General features: G+C 36.7%; 1 protein-coding gene across 6 annotated transcripts in view; it reads right to left on the bottom strand.

The window, feature by feature from the left end:
- LOC149951346 (uncharacterized) overlaps positions 1-21,409 on the bottom strand; it is a 468,892-nt gene that overhangs the window by 444,627 nt on the left and 2,856 nt on the right. For 4 of the 6 annotated variants that reach the window (XM_090167985.1, XM_090167986.1, XM_090167984.1 and 1 more), the window contains exon 2: positions 19,187-21,351. In XM_090167985.1, coding sequence (XP_090024111.1) covers positions 19,551-21,230 — 1,680 coding nt within the window. In that variant the 5' untranslated portion in view covers positions 21,231-21,351 and the 3' untranslated portion in view covers positions 19,187-19,550. The remainder of the gene's footprint in view (positions 1-19,186; positions 21,352-21,409) is intronic. The other 2 variants (XM_090167987.1, XM_090167988.1) reach the window with 2 other exon arrangements.

Below are 21,409 nucleotides of genomic sequence, written 5' to 3'. Positions count from 1 at the left end.
AAAGTACGCGAGAAAAAAATGGATCACTGATCCATTTTTGCTGACTCAGCATTTTGATTTGAAAAGTTGGCTCGTGTGAAAAGGTCTTAAGTACCGTGTGTCGGACGTTGTGTGTGTTGGCGAATGCCGAGTGACCATCATAATGGTGTTGTGTTTTGTGAAGAAGACTTTGTATATAGAAGATTGATAAGTACTTTTAATTTATTATTTTGGACGTTAACTGATTCATCCGTATAAAATAAACCAAGTCCTCCAGCCCAAAATTAAACTCTCTTGTAAATATCCGGAAACTCAACTAACCAGAACTGTTTAATTTCAATCTGTTACCGACCCATCAGGCCTTATAGCGACAGCCATATCCTTTATGTGCCTTTGCAATATTCCATACGATGTTAACAAGTACAATAATAAAGAGTTACTATTTTTGCATAACTACTATTGGTTTCATTTACCTACTACGTAACAATAACGACTCTACGGATCCCGAACAAATAAATTCGATACATACGGCACGGGGAAATAGTATTTAAATTTCCCACGAGTTTAGTGCGTGGGTCAGATTCTCAAGGTTACATTTGGAACTTTTTGAATCTTCCCTCCCTTCCAATCTCCACGACTCCCCTAAAACCCCCCTGAAATTTATAGTGTCGTAATAATACAAATATTTCATCAAGAATCTCAATTGAAACTAAAAATATTTAGCATAGCTATCAGACTTAGGGAAGGTTGTTTTAAGTTATGATTCAAATGAATTTGGAAAAAATTTGCTATAGCTTATAAGTATATTTTACACGATAATGGATACCAAAATTTCAAACTTAAATTTAGTAAAAGCTGGCTAAATTAAATTTTTTCACTCGTTAACATATTCAGTGGGTGAACAGAAGACTTTTCTCTGAAAACACTGAAGCTTCCATCAGTCCAGTAACTTTACCATATGAAAATTTTTCATCAGGTCAATTGAACCAAAAACATTTTCTACGTTATTAGTACTTTGCACAGCTATTCTGACTTGAACCTGGTTTTTTAATGCTTGTTGGATTGCATGGATAAATTACTTCAGCTTTTATATAAATTATATAGGTAGGATAGAAAAAAATCTTATTCAAAAGCTGAAGTATATTTTTTTATTTAACACCATCACTTAAAAACTACCTTGCCCAAGTCTGATAAGCTGCGTTGGGTAATTTTTCGATTCAATAATTGTAATTCTGGGAAAAAAATTGCATGCAATTAAGTTATCACATTGAAAGAAGCTTCAGTGTTTTCATAGTGAAATGTAAGGGAAGTTGGCTTTAAATATAGTGGAAAATTACCTTTGTTATTCTATGTTCACCCATTGAGTATGGTAGCAGATGAAACAAAATTAATTAGCCAAACTAATACTGTAATATATGCAAAGTTTTCACTCAGAATCAAAATTATTGAATCCAAAAAATATTTAGCTATTTTATTATTACCCTACAGAGCTAGTCAGACTTAGGGAAGCTTGTTTTAAGATAAGTTAAAAATGAATTTGGAAAAAAAATTGCTTGAGCTTTTAAATTTACGATACAGATTGGATCACATTTAATGTGATGATTCTGAGTGAAAAATTTACATAAGTCAAAGTTATTGGATTGCAGGAAACTAGTGTTTTCAGGGTGAAATTTAAGGGAAGTTGCCGTTAAATATAGTTGAAAATTATCTTTTTAAGTCTGTGTTCACCCAATTAATATGTTAGGAAGTGAAAAAAATTTCATATAGCAAGCTTTTATTAAATTTTATTTTGAAATTTTGGTATCCACCCTTTATCATATATTTAAAAGCTCAAGCATTTTTTTTCCAAATTCATTTTAACCAAATCTTAAAACAAGCTTCCCTACACATAACTGAACCAAGAAATATTTATCTACGTTATTAGTACTCTACACAACTACTCACTTGCACAAGGTTTTTAAAGTGATGGTTAAATTAGAATCAAAAAAATAAATTATTTCAGGTTTAATATAAATGATATAGGGTGGATCCAAAAAAAATCTTATTTAAAAGCTGAAGTAATTTTTTTAAATTGAACACCATCACTTAAAAAACAACCATGCCCAAGTCTGAATACCTGTGTTGGGTAATTCAAAGGTGGTTACATATTTTTTTCGATTCAATAACTGTAATTCTGGGGAAAAAAATTGCATGTAATAAATTTATCGCATTGAAAGAAGCTTCAGTGTTTTCATAGTGAAATGTAAGGAAAGTTGGCTTTACATATAGTGGAAAATCACCTTTGTTATTCTATGTTCACCCATTGAGAATGGTAGCAGGTGAAAATAAAATTAGCCAGCCTAATTCTGTAATATATGCAAAATTTTCAATAAGAATCACAATTATTAAAGCCAAAAAATATTTCGCTATTTTATTATTACCTTACAAAGCTAGTCAGACTTAGGCAAGCTTGTTTTAAGATATGGTTAAAATTAATTTAAAAAAAAATGCTCACGCTTTTAAATGATACAGCGTGGATACCAAAATTTAAGAAAAGCTTGCTAAATGAAATTTTTTCACTTCCTAACATATTCAATGGGTGACCACAGACTGAAAAAGATAATTTTCAACTATATTGAAAGGCAACTTCCCTTAATTATCACCCTGAAAACACTGAAGTTTCCTTCAATCCAATAACTTTAACTTATGCAAATTTTTCACTCGAATCATCACATTAACTGAACCAAGAAATTATTATCTCTGTTAATAGTACTCTACACAGCTATTCAGACTTGCAAAGTTTTTAAAGTGATGGTTAAATTAGAATAAAAAAAATGATATGTAAATGATATAGGGTGGATACAAAATAAAATCTTATTTAAAAGCTGAAGTAATTTTTTTTAAATTGAACACCATCACTTAAAAACAACCTTGCCAAAGTCTGAATACCTGTGTTGGGTAATTTTAAGGTGGTTACGTATTTTTTTCTCTTCAATAATTGTGATTCTGGAAAATAAAACTGCATATAATAAAGTTATGGCAGTGAAGGAAGTTTCAATGTTTTTACAGTGAAATGTAAGGGAAGTTGCCTTTAATTATAGTTAAATATTATCTTTGTTAGTCTATGTGTGACCATTGGGTATGGTAGCAGATGAAAAATTTTATTTAACCAACTTAATACTGTTATCTAAGATTTTTTTTAACCCAGAACCACAATTATTGGACCAAAAGATATTTAACCACTTTTTTATTTTAAAAAGTTGGCGAAGTGAAAATTTTACACCTGCTACCGTATTCAATGGGTGAACACAAACTAATGATGTTTCTTTTCAGCTGCATTTAAAGGAAACTATTTTATTTCACTACGATAACTTTAATATATTCAATTTGTTTTGCCCTAAATCACAATTACTGAATCCAAAAATATTTAACCACCCTTTTATTACTTTACATAGTTATTCAGACTTTGGCAAAGCTGTTTTTAAGTGATGGTATCAAATTGAAAAAAAAGCTCTAGCGTGTACACCACCAAAAGTTCACTTATTTTAAAATTTAAGTTATTGTTTTAACACCTCTAAAAAACCACCTTGCCCAAGTCTTGAAGTAGGGGATTACATTTTCTTTATTCAATAAATGTGATTCTGGGTGAAATGTAAGAGAAGTTGCCTTTAAATATCTCAAAAAATTATCTATCTTAGTCTGTGGTCACCCATTGAGTAAGCTAGGTGAAAAAAAATCCATTTAGCTCCCTTTTCAAAATTGAGTTTGAAATTTGGTTATCTATTTAAACTTTTTTACTAAAAATAATTGTAATTGTATTTTAATCACTAATATACCGCTGAAAGAACCTGCCTAAAATCTTAATGACTATGCTTAATGTGCATATGTTTTTGGTTCAATAATTGTGATTTTGTATAAAGAATTTCCAGTTATTAAAATTATTATATTGTTAAGCTGCAGTACACTCATAGAAGACATTGAACACTGATGAAGAGTTTAATTCAAATTGAAAAATATTTTGGCTGAATTTATTAAAATCAAGATTGAGAAACTGAAACAGCTGGATTTGAGTAAAGTTCCATTTCGAGTATCTCCATCAATGGCAAACAGACAAGAAAGCTGAAGCTGATAATTTCAAAAAACATCAATTGTTAAATTAAATTAAATGTCTTTTTTTTTCTGCCTGTTACCCTTTAAATTTACTTACCTGCCGCACAAATACCCTGGTGGTAGGCCAACGTTTTCTGCAGTTGGCCTACCACCAGTATATTTGTGTGGCAGGAAAGTAAATTTAAAGGGTGACAGGAAGAAGAAAACCTAACCCTTAGAGTATTAAATAGCAGAAAATTCACGTTTATGATTTAATTTCACCGAAATACAAGTGTTAACGACCGTTGACAGATTTTATTTTATTAATTTATTTGAAAATTTGAACTTTAAATTTTATAAATTGTATAAGTATTTTTAGTAAAAACAATCTTGGTGAGGTTTATGCACTTTTTGATGTTTTAAAAATTTTGTTCACATAACCTGATTTGATTCAATTGCTGTATCATGTTTTTCAAATAAAAAAGTTCATCAATAATTTAGTTTTATCTATTTAAATTTAAAATTGCCATTCATGTACAATTATCATGTAGTAATTAATATAATTTTTGCGACAACAGGATAATAAGGTTCTATTGTTAAATTACCGTAAACGTAATGGGAAATTTCATGTTGGAACAACAGCAATTTAAAATTTACTGTTAATGGTACTTTATATTTATCGTGTCTAGAACAGGTTTTTACTTTCTACGGTTACAGGAAAAAATACCTGTAATTTTACAGGAATTTTCCTGGTAATTTTCTGCCAGGTAAATTCCTGTAAATTTTAACAGCAATTTTTAACAGTGTATACGAGGGGTAAGACACTCTGCGAACTCGGTGTACACTGCCGTACCTTTGACAGTTTTAAATGGAACTCGTGAACTCTTGAAAATATGTACCTTTAACAGTGCTAAATGCACGAACTCGGTGTACAGATTATCTGAAACTGTCTTAGTCCTCGGTTTATATGTTTGAAACCATAATTTCAACGGCAATGAGTATAATTGGGAAAAATAAAAGATCTCAAGGTGATTCGTCTATTGAATAAAATAATTGTAAATATTAGGAACACAATGTTAGCTAGTTATATTTAGCATTTTATGACTTTCACTTGTTTGTCGCGAGTCCTACTGGTTCGATGTAAATTCCCGGGTAAGAATCACTTCCGGGGCTTTGACGGGCGTTAAAATTTTACTCACTTAGTCTGAAAAGGAAATTACTCGAAATTCCTCAAAATAAATACCTCTACTACTACAAAATATGTCATAATATATTAATAAAGGCAGACGAAATATAATGCTTTCATTTACTAGGAGTTTACCAGAGGTGTTTATTGCCGATTTTGTTCAAAGTCGGGCGTAATGTAGACCAATATGAGATATGAAATTTTCCAAAAGGAGACGTTGCAATACCCATTCAATTTGTCATGGCAACCGAAAATATTTTTGACCACTTTCAACAAAAAATCTCAATTTAAAAAGCATGAGATTTTCTCGGTTACGAATTTTTTTTTTATTTAAAATCAGGAAATGGGCAATTTGGACCACATTTAGGTAAATTTAATCAAGTTTGGGGAAATTGTAAAATTTTTGGGGTTAAATTGTAATAATTTTTGGCTAAAATAAGGAAAAAATCTAATTTTTTTTAAGTGGTTAAAAACACTTTCGGTTGCCATGACAAATCGAATGGGTAGTGCAACGTCTCCTTTTGGGAAATTTCATACCTCATATAGGTCCACATTACGCCCCACTTTGAACAAAATTGGCTCTAATTATTAATTTTATTCTATCAAAAGAATGCGTACAACCGTTAATAAATTTGAATATTCCGTACTTTAAGCTTGGACACAAAAACCACCGTTGAAAAAATCAATACGTCCCCGATAAAAGGGGTGTGCCTCACCGGAGCCTAAGTTTTCATAATAACGTAGGCTCCGGCCTAACCCACTGAGGAATCATTATCATTTGCAAGTCTTACCCCCTGGACCTGAAGACTGACGTAGAAGCGGTTGCTGCCAGGGTAAACATATGTTCCTCCTGCCTCCGGCTGTGCTGTATCTATAGGTTCTTGTCAGCCACGGCTTTATACACCAAGCGACTAAATTCTATCCTTGGGCGCTTCACCGAAGGCCAGTCTGACCTCATCATAATTTGTGACTTCAACTTTCCCAATATTGACTTGGCTACTCTCACGAGTCCCTCATCAGTGGCTTCAAACTTTCTTCACACGCTGTTGTTTTTTCATCTTACCCAGCGAGTCACCGAACCTACCAGGGTAAACGACGCGGTCGGCAATATTATTGACCTTGTGCTGGTGTCTGACGACAACCTACTTGAGGACATCTCTAATCTACCTGGAGTCAGCGATCACGACATTCTCCTTCTCAGTATCCGAGGGGTTCGCCCCCCACCCAGAATCCTTCCTCGTTCCGTCCCTGACTTCAACAAGGCCGCTTTCTTTGCTATGGAGAGGTCACTGGCAACTGTTAACCTGACGGCCACCACTTCTATTGCAGAGGCGTGGAGCGCTCTCACTACTACCATCACTCATGTGATCGCTGCCCACGTTCCGATGAAGAGGCTCTCCTCTCGACATAATCTCCCGTGGGTCGGCTCCTCTCTCCGCCGCCTGATGCGTATCACGAAGCGTCGCTATAATCGTTCTCGGCTGTACCCTACGGCTGCTAACATGCCAGCCTTCACTCGACATCTAGCCATCGTCAAATACGCCTTCCGTGCCGCGCGTACCCATCATCTCGACAAAGTGGATTCCTACCTGACCACCCACAGAAAGCAGTTCTACCAGCTAGTCTCTATGAAGGTGAAAGTGAATGGAGTCCCTGACCTCTCCTGCTCCGGGGAGTCATACACCACTGCAGTGTCCTGGCTTCCACCTTCCGGCGCTCTTTTCCATCGTACGATGTGGACACCGTTCCTCTTCTGGAACCGCGTGACCCACCAATGTTCGACATAAACTACTCGGTCAAAGGCTCACAAAGGTCAAACCACAAAAAGCTCCGGGCCCACACGGCATCCAGGCTGTGGTCCTTCGCAGGTGTGCCGATGTCTTAGCCGCTCCTCTGACTGTCATTTTCCAGCTTGAGAAATCCCGGATGACTGGCGTCGGTCCAACGTCACGCCAATCCCTAAGGGTGGACACAAGTCTGACCCAACGGAGTACCGTCCGATTACACTCCTGTCGCAGGACCTCAAAGCCGTCTGCCATCTCGGCTCACGGTTTCCGTAGTGGCTTCAGAACTGATACCCAGCTCCTTTGCTGCATTGACGCCTGGACTTCTGGGCTGGAGCAAGCCGACCGAGCTGATATCATTTTTCTTGACTTTTGCAAAGCCTTTGATTCGGTTCCGCATGAGCTCCTCAAGTCCAAACTTTACTACTACGAGCTCAGGGGTAGGACCATGAACTGGCTATCAGCTTACCTTGAGAACAGGGAGTTTCGAGTGGTACTAACCGGGGCCACCTCCGACTGGCTCCCTGGTTCCTCTGGCGTACCGCAAGGATCGGTCCTGGGGCCTCTCTTCTTCATCATCTACATCAACGACATCGGAGACAACGTCGTCTCTCAACTTTACATCTTCGCGGATGATGTAGCACTCAACAGGCCGATCTTTTCGACACAGGACTGCGTTACTCTTCAATCCAACCTCGAAACCATCGGCAAGTGGAGTGCTCAGTTCTCTCTCTTCGCAGAGTTGGTCAGCCAGTTCACTCAGCGAAATATGTCCTTCAAGGCGCTGACCCGCGCACATTCTCCTCTCAAAAATATCTCGGAGTGACCTTAACAGACACTTTGTAGTGGTCCACCCACATCAACCACTAGGGCCTTGGGTTTCATCTGCTGACACTTGTCCCGCTGCTCCTTTGCAACGAAGTCGTTAGGAGTTTAAGCCTACGTCCTTCCGATACTGGAGTACTGTTCAGCCGTCTTGTCCCCACCAACTACAAGTGGCGGCCACGCGGTTGACAGTATCCAGCGGAGTGCCCTTCGTTTCGCGGTAAGCGTTGGATTCGCGTGGAGTACGTCGATGACAAACGTGCTCTAGAACAAAAATGGGATACCTTAGCTTTGCGCCGCCGTCTTAAACGTCTCATTATAGTAAATAGCGGTGGTTCATCGCTCCTGTGGTGCCCTCGCCCCCCCCCCTCTTGGCAGTCCTGTCCGACTGGCGTCGCCCCCCAACAGGGAATCGGGTCGCCTCTCTGATCCTTCCGGGCATCAGACTTGCCGTCCGCAGAAAGTCACTTCTCCCCTCCTCCATACAAGGGTGGAATTCCCTTCCGGAGTACCTAAAGGACATTCTCAACCGTGCTCAGTTCCGGAAGGCCCTTGCTACGTACTTGGACCTGTACAATTAGCGCTCCTCCTCGTCTTGACGTGATGGGTTTTGAAACCCTTTGTCGGGCTTTAATCGAACTAACACAACTCGAGCTAGAATTGTAGACTTTTTTTTATTAAAATGCGTGATACATAGTCTAATGACGACAAAAATTTTAAATATACTTATTAAAATTATGATTTTATAATCTTTTTTTATATTGTTATTTTGCTGATTTTAATATTTAAATATTTTTTTTCGTGGCAGTTCAAACAGCACCGTCACCACCCTTGAATTGTGGGTGGTGTCAAGGTGGGGCATACGTTTTAACTACATATTTATCAAGTGCAAACTGATGTTGTAAAAGTAAAATAAGTTGCCATTGAAACTAATTATTTAAACTGACAATCATAATATTTAATAGTTTTATATTTATACAAATAAAAATTAATTGGAATTGCATTCTTTTAAAGCATGATATAAAGATAGACCTGCTGTGCTTTATCAGTTATTAAATAAAAATTAATTAAAAAGATTTGGCTTAAAAATACAGTCCCTTTTTTATCTTTACAAACATACGATCATTTCAAATTAGATAGGTTTATCTTTCTTTTTCATGAGATGTAAGCCTTTTTGGGTAGTACCAACTTGTTTTTTTATGACGTATTATTTCAATGAAAAATACTCCGTTTTTGACCAAACCATTTACACTAAAGGTTTTCGAGTACGCTCTACAACTTGTTGATTGAAAATTTTCGTCTACCACCTATCGTTCAGAAAAAAAAAAATTCAAAACGGTGAACAATTTCACGATTTTTCTGAACATTTCAAAAGAAAAGGGTCCTCCCCGAGAGAGTATATCCTGATAATTTCACATTTCTAGCAACTATAGTTTTTGAGAAAAACGCCTGGGCCGTTCAAATTAAGACACCCTGTATATTATGTCAAGCAATGGAAAATTGTTATGATAAAGCTTAGTTATCACTAGGAAATAGAACGACAATCGCTTTACAAGAGACAATATCCTTTCACATGGGTTAATTAACACCATGATAGGCTGATTATTAAATACCCGAAGTTTTACCAGATGGCGCATATACCGTCTGGAAAGTGTAAATTTTAAATTATCTAAAAACCACGAGAAACATTTCGTGTTTCTTTTTATGCCGAATCAAAATTTCGTGAATGATTTTTACAAATCGTTTAAAATAGTGTTAGAAGTTGGTCTTTGTTGTAAACCAGCAAGTGTTTATTTCCTTACCGCTAAAATATGCAAATTGGCGCCACCTATGTATAAATAAAAGCATTAAAATCTTACCGCTAAAGGCTTCTTGTACGTAATAAATGCTTCCATAAAATCCCCATCAAAGTCAAATATAGAGTTTGTGCTACCGCAACTTAGCTTCCAATGGGATTTTCTTTGTGCTGGTAGCAATGTTCGGCAGGGTAGCAAGACAGTCTTATGGTAAACTGATCTAAAAAGGCAAAGTTAATTGTGGAAAAACTGCTCTAAAACGCCATAATCATCGATGGAAAGTTGCTCGACAAATGTAATGATCATTGAATTTATCATCAAATTTGCCTTAGGAAAATAATGTTTACTAATGGAAAAACGACACGAAAGTAAGTCACCCATAGAAAGTAAAATTAAAAAATCCACTGACCATCGATGATAATTTGCATGAACAATAGATGATATATTGCTTCAAATTTTTTTGAAAAAGGGCCTATTTTAGTGGGTAGTTGTAAAATTCAGAACTCAAAATTTACATTCGGTAAGTTGTTGGGTTGTTCAAAAATTAAGTTTTGACAATAAAGTTATGGTTTTAAAAAAACAATAAAATTTTAACTCTCGCTACAGCGCTATCGAAGATAACTAACGACGTAACCCAGCAAACACATATAGCTCCATTGGATATCCATGGCACGTTACTTTTGGACATTATGATGTCTGTGAGATATCCAAATATCCAGGTTTTACGTCACATGGATATTCCATAGATATCCAGATGTCATGGTTTTGGAGATGCAGGGAATTTCCCCTGGATATTGAATATCCAGGGGATGTTGTAGGGATATCTCAGGGATTAAAAAAATAACATATTTAGGATATGACCAGGATATAATATATCCTAGGGATATCCAATATATATTCTAAAGATATCTTATAGATATTTATAATGTCCATATTATGTACGTTAGAGGTCTTGGGGATTTTTAAATTTTCCTTAAATATCCATATAAATATATTTTTATTTTATAAAGGATAAAAATTTATTAATGACTATAATTTATAAATAAATAAATAAATTTAAATAAAATGACGATTCTTGCATTAAAACCAATTATTAGCTATATATAGCTAAATAATTGGTGTAAATGCAAGAATCATCACATTAACATAACTAATAAAATTAATAAGATTTAGAATTAAGTGAAATTAACCATTTTTAATATTATGATTGGAGCTAGGCATGATGACGAAAGATATCAAAAGATTTATTAAATACACCACTTATAAGATTTAAAATTTCCTTTGATCAAGGTTTTATTTAAAAAGTTCTTTGCTTCCAAAATCATTGTGAAAGTTATTTAAATATTAAAATTATTTAGGTTTTTCTTTTTTACTTCCTGCTGGGCAATGGTGTGACCAGTCTCTAATTATTAGTTCAATTTCAGCAATCGTAGAATTGGCAGCGCATTTTGATCGTTTAACGGCCGCTAGAAATAAATTATTACTCGTGAATAATAGATGTAGAATGAGAAGAAATCTAGACCAATATACTAAGGATAATTTTCATTGTGATTAGATCTTGAAGTTTTTTTGCCTTTTCTTCCTTCCAAACTGTAATGTGAACCAACGGATTTACTCAGAGTGAATTGAAAAATTTTGCTCGTGTAAATCCATTTTATCACTAGCAGCGAGCCCCAAAATGAAAAAGCCAGCTACACTAAATAAAATTTTAAGTCTAGTTGGGGTTATTTTTTTCACAATTAAGAGTAATAGAAAAATTGGCATACATTTTACTTGTTTAAACCATTTTTCCTCCAGCAGCAACGTCAAACTCAAATTTAATGCAAAGTGCAAGTCAAGCTGGTTGAAATTTAAGACAAATTACCTAGGCTTAGGTGAACGGTTGGAAAACTGTAAGATTTCAAAGTCATATTGACTTTTGTATTACTGACTTGAACATGAAAAAATTGCTTACCTCTTATTAATAGTTCATTTAAGTTTTTATCGTATTACTGCCGACAGAATTATTAGTGTTCTACGTGTTGAAAATGGGCCTTGGCGTCTAGTAAAAGCGTTACCATGCTGGCGTTACCAAATACCAAACAAAACAATTTAGTACGCATGGATGAAAATAGAGGCACGGCCAACTTCGATCACGGGCTGCCGCTATAGCACGTGCTATTGAAGTTGGCCGTGATAAAATAAAAATATTAATTTTCAAAATTATTAAAATTACTAAAATTATTTAAAGAATAATATTTATTTTAGTATAAATATAAAATAAATTTATTATTATAAATTGGATAAAATGTAAAAGGGAGAATATTCTTAAGAATTGAGCGCCAAGTTTGAAACTTTTTATACTTTTTTACTTTAATTTTGAAAATAATCATATTTGATTAATTGGAATTTTGATAATAATTCTTCTAAATATTTACAAAATTTTTTTACTTCGTTTTTTATAGATTTAAGACTAATATTAATAAATTGCTGTTTATTTAATTAATCTATGCAGATAATATCGGTAGTCCTGCCTATGTAAAATATGTATTTCTCGTTATTACATATTTTGAGAAGTTTTATAGTAGTTTCAATTAATTAGGAAGCTCCGACGCGAATGTTAATAATAAGGAAACGGAAATTGAAATTAATATCCCTGGGATATTAAAGAGACTTACCCATTTTTTTTATTTTGGACATAAGCAGTCTCCGATATTCTGACGTCCCCGGGATATGAATTAGATTTTGAAACTTGGATGTATGAACTGTAAGATATTTGGATCAAACATGGATATCCATACAATATCATCTTTTGGGATTTTTGGATATGACCTACCAGGGAGATTCGGATCATATATGGATATCCCCGGGACTTTTGTGTTTGCTGGGAAGTACAGTGAGAATTATAATATTTGCCGTAAATCGATTACGAAAAATAAATAAATTGCTTTGCTAATCGAAAAAAATTAGTACTTTTTAAAATAAAATTTCTCTAAAATATATCATTAACCAACCGAAAATTATCATTTTAGGTATTACCCCGGAGTATAAATTTTTAAACTTATATAACATTTTCTCGGATAATGGATGGATAATGCCGACCACTAGCAACAATTAATATTGCATTGGAATATTCTCATATTTATATCTTACGTCATAAAATTATTATAAAACCTTCCAAATATAAAAAAAGAGTCTACGTTTTGGCAGGACGAGTAAACGAACATAGTACGATTTATTCTTGTCCTTTTTCGTAACTGCAGATCTATACTTATGGTAGAAATGAGTACATTCATGATCACATTTCGACTTCACTTCCTTTCGCCAATTGCTGAATATCTGCATTGGCCGTTAATAAAACACATTACAATTTAGAGTTTTATATTAACATTATTCGGAGCTGAGCGCTTTCGTGAATCGTTTCGATATCCTACCATCAACGGAATTCCCATTCAACCAAATTATAAAATATCCAAGTTCATATTAAAAATAGTTCGCTCGTGTTATTTTTGAATTGGAAAATGCATTCTATTTCTACATAATTCTGAATATTAAGTATAACAAAGCATTTTGATTACTGTGCCTTTAATGATTATCTTCATATTGAGACGTTACTACCAAAAAATATTCGATAAAAACGATTAACTACATGAACAATTTGAGTGCATTCCTTAATAATATGTTGTTTAGGTTTTTTGAGGTTAGGGAGTAAGGTTTGGTTAGAAGACGTATGCTGTGTTGGTTAAGATTAAATTGGTTAAGGTGAGTTTAAAATGGTTTAACTGACTTTCCTTTAATGGTAAAACAACTTATACTTGGACTAAAGGATAATTTGAAAAAAATTAAGTATAAAACCGTGCGTAGAGAAACTTTTAGGCAGAAGTGTCGCCGCCTACTGGCCGAGTTGGAAAATGAATGCGATACTACGATGTTATACCAAGGGAAAACTACTACTACCCGCTTAATTTCCTAGCTTACTTGCAAATAAAATATATTTTCTATCTAAGTAAGCTTAAGTGATTAAACAATATACATCATTTTTTTAGATTAATTATTTTATCGGACTTCATTTGTTTTTTGACTTTTCTGAATTAAATTATCTTTGCAATTAACTAGAAGTAGAAAAAACGAATAAAAATAACTGATTTTGGCAGTTATTTGAAAAATAACCGAAATTTCCTCGGATAATGGAAGGATAATGCCGACCACTAGATCTGGGTCATGACTGCTTTTCTGATGGATAATTTAATAGCTTTTTTGCGCAAATGCGGAACTGTACATTGGTCACGTTGAAAGGATTTTTCACCCTTTTTAGTGGACTAACAAAGTATTTTTCTTACAGACGCGTAATCACATTGAAAGGGTTTTCCGCCCATGTGAGTTCTTTGATTCGTATTTAAACAGTTCTGGAGTGCAGATGTGTAACTACACTGGTCCCTTTTGGCTAGCGGCAAACACGCACTCAGTGCACTTGTGTTTCTTCAATTCTCGGCTGCTCATTTGGCCAGATTAACTGTTTAAGTTCTGCGCTATGTCTCTCTTGGATTGAGGAATCTGTCTCGCTGCCAGTGGCGTAGCTAGCATGGGCGGATATCGTGGTGTGCTACTTACTAGTCTCTAGTTTGCGCAAGTTTTTATTTTTTTCCGGTCAGGTACACCCCAAATCACCCCCAAACGGGTGGCACCCGGGGCGGTCAGCGGCAAAGACGCACTCAATGCACTTGTGTTTCTTCTCTTCTCGGCTGCTTACTTTTCCAGATTCACTCTTTAAGTTTAGCGCTGTCGCTTTTGGGTTGAGGAATCTGTCTCGCTGCTAAGACTTGAAGCCCCACGTCCTCCAGCGGCCGGATAATTCGTTCACTAGAAAGCGCTGACGGCGGGCTGAGTGAGATCGCGCCGAGAGAAGCGCTAGTTTTTTAACATTGGAATTTCTCAACGCACTGAGCGACGGGATAGTTTTTTTCCGAAATAAAATATACAAATAATATTTTATTGTCGATTTTTTTATTCAATGCACTTTTTTATGAAATAATTTATAAGAAATGAAACTTTTTTTCTCACAGCGCTTTGAGCGAATTCCGAGAAACAGTCTACCCCGTCGTTCAGTGGGATGAGAAATTCCAATGTTAAACAAGTCGGCCAAGGCCGTAATATTAGTTCCACATGGATGAATTAATTAATTATTCTCTAAGCCTTGGCGCGTGTTAAAAGGCTTATGCATAACGTTAGACGTAAGCTTCTTTATCTGTATTGTAAGTTTGAGCTCCGCATCTCAAATCCAATAGGAACTACGAAGAAAATTCGCATACGGTCACTAACCCTTGGCGTGGGTTAAAGGAGTTAAGCACAGGGTCAAACTTCAGCCTCTTAACTGTATTAAAAGTTTGAGCCCCGTATCTCAAATCCAGTCCAAACTACGAAGAAAATTCGTGTAGGATCTATAAGCCTTGACGCGTGTTAATATGGTTAAGCATAGTGCCAAACGTAACCACCTTTAAGTATATGCAAAGTTTAAGCCCCCATACTTCAAATCCAACGAAGATTATAAATTTTTCTCTAAGCCTTGGCATAAGGGTTAAGCATAGCGTCAGACGTAAGCTTCGTTATCTGTATTCTAAGTTTGGGTTCAGTATCTCAAATCCGCTAGGAACTAATCTATTAATAACGCTATAGCGTTAAAATTGGGCCAAAACAAGCTAAGCCTTGGTTAAATTAAAATTAAGTCTGGTAAAATATCCGCAATGACCATCCTAATAACTACATCCAGTTTCAAAGTTATATCTCAAATCGCACGCGAATAGCGTTAAAATTGGGCCAGAAAAATTTAAGGCTTGGTTAAATTAAAATTAAGTCTGGTAAAATATCCGCAATGACCATCCTAATAACTACATTCAGTTTCAAAGTTATACCTCAAATCGCACGCGAATAGCGTTAAAATTAGGCCAAAACAAGCTAAGCCTAGGTTAAATTAAAATTAAGTCTGGTAAAATATCCGCAATGACCATCCTAATAACTACATTCAGTTTCAAAGTTATACCTCAAATCGCACCCGAATAGAGTGTCCCACTTATTTGTTACTTCTGGCCATACGCGGCTTCGATAAGTAAGTGTCACACTTATTTGTTACTTCTGTCCATGCGCGGCTTCGATAAGTAAGTGTCACACTTATTTGTTACTTCTGGCCATACGTGGCTTCGATACGTAAATCACGCACTCTAAGTGTCACACTTATTTATTTCTTCTGGCCATACGCGTCTTCGATACGTAAATCACGCACTCTGCGTAAGGCGAAAACGAACGTCAGCGGGAATGTGGTTTATGCGGCGCCCAAGGGCCCCTAATTTCCCTAGGGCACCGAAACCTAGCAAACCGTAAGAGCTAAAGTAAATACGTAATTTAAAAAAAAATTAAATTTTTAAGTCACTCAGTTGGGTAATAATCAGCGTGCGTAAATCAACGCTCACAATCGGAAAAGGGGGGCTTTTGCACCCCCTGTTTCCACGACAGAGCTGAAACGTGCGCACATTGTAGAGGTATAGCGGTTATATAGATTAAAACTTAAACGAAATTTAAAAGTCAATCGTAACCAAAATTGCAAGACTGCGTATTTTTTTAGAAGTGCCTAAGGGGGGTCGGATAGAAGGGGCTGGCAAAGCGCCGCTAACAAAATTTAACCCGTGAAACTTGGTTGTGCAGATAGTGGCAACCATATTAAGCATTCTTAGAAAAAACGGTGGGGTTATGTCACCCCGTTCAAAAGATATGGAAGATGTTGCAAATGTGGACGACGACGACGACGACGCCGACGCCGACACTTCACAACATTCTAACGAAAACAATAGTCCCACTCTATATATACATATAGATGTGGAACTAAAAACTAGCGCTTCTCTCGGCGCGATCTCACTCAGCCCACCGTTAGCGCTCTCTAGTGAACGAATTATCCCGCCGCTAGGGGAAGCGGCGCATAAAATTGAGCAGGCTAGCGCCTCGATCGGCCGATCTCGCTCACCGCGCCGTGAAAAATCACTGACTGAGCGAAATAATCGGCGATCACCCTGAGCTGGCTCAATTTCTCTTTCTCGCTGAAAAAGATCAACTGATCTTCGTATTTGAAGTGCTCACTCGTTTCGGGAGGATTTTCAAAAATGAACACTCACAATGTTTTCCCACCTCTGCTGGGGAAGCTATAGCAAGTTAGAAACTTAAGCAGATGCTAGACGTAATTAGATCCCTTTTACGGTTCGGTACTTTTGCGTCATGAAGACCCGTTTCGGACGCGAATAGTTACACAGCGATCAAAAATGGGTCAATTATGTTGCTAACTTCAGTCTTGGTTACTAATTATTCAAGATGACCCCAGAACTAAAAGTTGGGTATGGGTAGAAATTCGTGTTCTTTGAATAACAAGGAGTAAAAACGTCGTATGAGTTAAGTGAACTAAAATTTCTACTAGCAAAATTTATTTAGCGTTCGCATCTAGAAGTATGCTATCGTTAAGATTTAAAATAATGACCAGGTGATTTAAATTGCCAAGGAACACAGTTAAAAATTCCATTTTGTGTTATGGTTTTTCCAGTACCAGATTTATTGAAGGTGGGGCCCTAAGCATAAAAAAAAATAAAATATTTAGCGCTATGGGGGTGGGGGGGCGTATGTAAGAAAAGTATTAAAACGAAAATCTCGCATTGTCCCGAAGCTAAGCTTGTGTCACGAGAATAATGATCAGTAGGTGGTGGGAGCCCATAGGCCTATGCCTAGTAATCCGGCACTGGGTTTCACAGAGTTTACATGTACTGTTACCTAACAACATGATAATTGATCTTTGAATTTACAAAAGTTGTTCAAAATGGCCACTTTGGCGTGTACGCAAGCTTGGACACGTGTTCCGATAGATTCTCAAACCCGACAACGGATTTCTGCCGTGTTTCGTATGTCACAGGCTTCAATTAAGCGTTGACGTAAGTCTTCCGCGTCTCGAACTTTAGTCTTGTATACCAAGTCCTTGATATGGCCCTAAAGATAGAAATCGCATGGGTTCGAAACAGGAGATCTGACTGGGCATTCAACAGTTCCGCATCGACCTATCCACCTCTGAGGAAACTCTGTATAAGATGAACTCTAACCTGAAGGCTGAAATGTGAGGATACTCCGGCGTGCATAAACTACATTCGTTGTCTTACTGCTAGCGGTACGTCTTCAAGTAGCTCTGGTAAAGTACATGTAAAAAGGTGAAGTACGACTCACTAGTTACTCTTGGTGGTTGAAACTAAGGTCCAATAAAATGGTCGCCAACAATTCCCCACCAGACGTTGAGACTAAGCTGCACTTGATGTGACCAAACGGTAGTCGCTTGCGGATTTTATGACCGTGGCGCCACTCATTATGTAAATTGAACATTACGTCAGGGAAAATAAGCCACGTCAGGAACTAAGAGCGTACTTAACGAATTGACGTCGTTAGTCTGCTCCTAAAACTACTAACAAAAAATCGACTAGTCTTGGATAATTAGACTCATTAAAAGATTGAACCTTTTGTAAATGAAATGGGTGGTGCGGTTGTCCTCGACGGTTATGTCAGACAAGTTCATGAACGACTCGCAATTGATGTCCAACTTGCCTCGTACTTGTCGTAGGATAGTAAGTATTTGTTCCTCCACGTCTTCTGGAACGTCTCTTTCTGCAGTAGCAGGTCCCGTGGGTTGTATGTTTCCAGTTTTTCGATTTGGAAGCTGTCTTTGAGGAAAGTGCTCCTGATACAAGCGCCGGGCTTCCAGCGCATTTCCATGAACGAGTCCATACATAAGGTGCATATCGGAATATTCTCCAATCGTGAACTACACAATTGCATATCAGGTTTATGATTCGAAATTTGAATTTAATTATTGAGGCCACTACATTTATTGTAAATTGGAGTCTCGTACCCGTCCAAAAAACTATTAGAACAAGTTTAGTAAATTAAACCTGTAAATAGTTTATTTTGTGTTTGACTGTCGAAAAACATAGTGAAATAAACAATTGGGTCCAAGGAATAATAGAAACTGCACATTTGCACGTTTTTCGACGTTTTGGAGGTCAATTTGTGACGGCCAATTACTCGGATACGGTTCAATTAAGTAAAATTTGTGCCCAACTTCTCTGAGACACCCTGTAAATTGCGAAATGAAATGCAACTAACTTTGTCTCTCCGCCTGCGCAGAAAAAAACGAATCAAAATCTCCAGGGCTACGCAAAAATGTTTCGTCTAAATATCGTTAATTTAATCGTTTTATTTCGTTCGAAGTAAAGTTTCGTGTATAAATAAATATATTTATTCTCAAATATTAACAACTTGGATTACATTTGAATACTGAATAAAGTAGTAAACTTTTCAGAAAAATGAAATGAGGTAAATTTATCCGAAAATTTTCCGAATTGAGGAACCAGGTAAAATAAATTTGAAGATACAGGATATATATTAAGGGGCTTGCGATAGATACATGTATTTTAGGTAGTAAGTACTGGTTTTTGTTCAGGACGTAATATGAAATTGAAAATTGAGCATTTTCCAGGTTCGAAAGTACGCTCTACAACTTGTCTGATGGTACAAAATTATTCTCAGAGAACTACAAAATATTTTTTCTTTAAGAAATTAAAACTTTCCCTTGTAAATATCTTTAACCCGACTATTTCCGAACTCTAGATAAATAGATCTGAGAAAATGCTCCGTTCGATCGGAAAATTTTCGCTATTTGGGATCTCTATGCCTTTTGGATGAACCCACATTAACCGTATTTATAGGATTGGCTAAATTTGAATTTTGTATAAATTATAAAATAATTTGCAAAAACCAATTAATGGACCATGTCTGAAAAAGCCAACACGTCGTGGAATGAGTCTTAATTAGTTAGAAAAAATAAGAAATATACGTGCTTCGTAAGTTTGGTTCTAAAATTCAGAAGTTTTGTTCTTCGGAACTGTATTCGACCTTGACGAGAGTGTTCGTGTTCAATGAGACACCCTGGCTGTTATCCCCATTTGGCCGATATATAAAGGGCTCTTCTTTGATGTCGCTGCAATCGATTGAGAGGTTATCAGGGCTAAGGACCAAGAATTCATTCTTAATGGGTATGGTCGTGGTTGGGTCGGCGTCAGGGTCTGGAACTTCAGATTTAACGATATGGGCGGAGTCCCATATATCGAAGGAAGATTGAATTTGTTCATTTGTAACGCGTCGTAGCTGCACCGAGCAAGACCTAACTCCCCATTGACGACAAAGGCTCTCAATCAGCCGTGGTCGTGAAGGTATTCTGTGTCGTGGATCTGGGTCGTGACTGGTCGAAGCGCCCATTTGGTTTCCTGGAAGATCATGAATTCGAAGGTGAGCTCGGAGGGTTCTTTTCGTGGCGAAGGTCTGGTCGCAATTTGGGCACCTTGACCTCTGAGCGTGACGCACTTTTTCGCGGTGAGATAATTTTATCTCGTATCTGGCCCGGTATCCACGCTTTGGACATCTAGATGGTTTCTCGCCCGTGTGACTTCTTTTGTGGGAAATCAAAGTGGATTTTTGTGCAGATGTGTATTCACACTGGTCACATTGAAATGGTTTCTCGCCCGTGTGAGTTCTTTTGTGGGAAATCAAATAGTTCTTTCGTGAACATGCGTAACTACACTGGTCACATTTAAAGGGTTTCTCACCTGTGTGAGTTCTTTTGTGGAAAATCAAAGAGCTCTTATGGGAAAATGCGTAGATACACTGGTCACATTGAAAGGTTTTCTCACCCGTGTGAGTTCTTTTATGGCAAATCAAAGAGCTCCTTTGGGAACATGCGAAACTACACTGGTCACATTGAAATGGTTTCTCGCCCGTGTGAGTTCTTTTATGGAAAATCAAACGGCTCTTTTGTGAACATGCGTAACTACACTGGTCACATTTAAATGGTTTTTCGCCCGTGTGAGTTCTTTTGTGCACAATCAAACGGCTCTTTCGTGAACATGCGTAACTACACTGGTCACACTGGAATGGTTTCTCGCCCGTGTGAGTTCTTTTATGGAAAATCAAATAGCCCTTTTCGGAACACGTGTAACTGCACTGGTCACATTGAAATGGTTTTTCGCCCGTGTGAGTTCTTTTGTGCACAATCAAACGGCTCTTTTGTGAACATGCGTAACTACACTGGTCACACTGAAATGGTTTCTCGCCCATGTGTGTTCTTTTATGAAAATTCAAATACCTCTTTTGGGAACATGCGTAACTACACTGGTCACATTGAAATGGTTTTTCGCCCGTGTGAGTTCTTTTGTGCCAAATCAAATAGCTCTTTTGGGAACATGCGTAACTACACTGGTCACATTTAAATGGTTTTTCGCCCGTGTGAGTTCTTTTGTGCAAAATCATATGGCTCTTGTGTGAACATGCGTAACTACACTGGTCACATTGAAATGGTTTCTCGCCCGTGTGAGTTTTTTTATGAACTATCAAATGGCTCTTTTGTGTAAATACTTTACGACACTTATCACATTGAACTGGTTTCTCGTCGGTATGTTTTCTTTTGTGAGCAATAAAATTTCCCTTTATGTTGGTGGCATAGACGCACTCAGTGCATTTGTGTTTCTTCAATTCTCGGCTGCTCATTTTGCCAGATTCAAGTTTTAAGTTCTGCGCGAAGTCTCTTTTGGTTGATGAACTTGTCTCGCTGCTTCGAATGGAAGGATTTGTTGCGTTGGTTTTCGATGAAGACCACTTTTAGAAAAGCCTGAAAAAATTAAATTCCTATATTAGCAATCACGAAATGTTTCGTAAAAACGGATTCG

This window comes from Leiobunum rupestre, chromosome 3 (assembly GCF_980474605.1).
Source record: "Leiobunum rupestre chromosome 3, qqLeiRupe1.1.hap1, whole genome shotgun sequence".
Classification (NCBI taxonomy): Eukaryota; Metazoa; Arthropoda; class Arachnida; order Opiliones; family Sclerosomatidae; genus Leiobunum; species Leiobunum rupestre.
The sequence above is the reverse complement of the archived record's forward strand: the minus strand, read 5'-3'. Positions and strand labels throughout refer to the sequence as shown.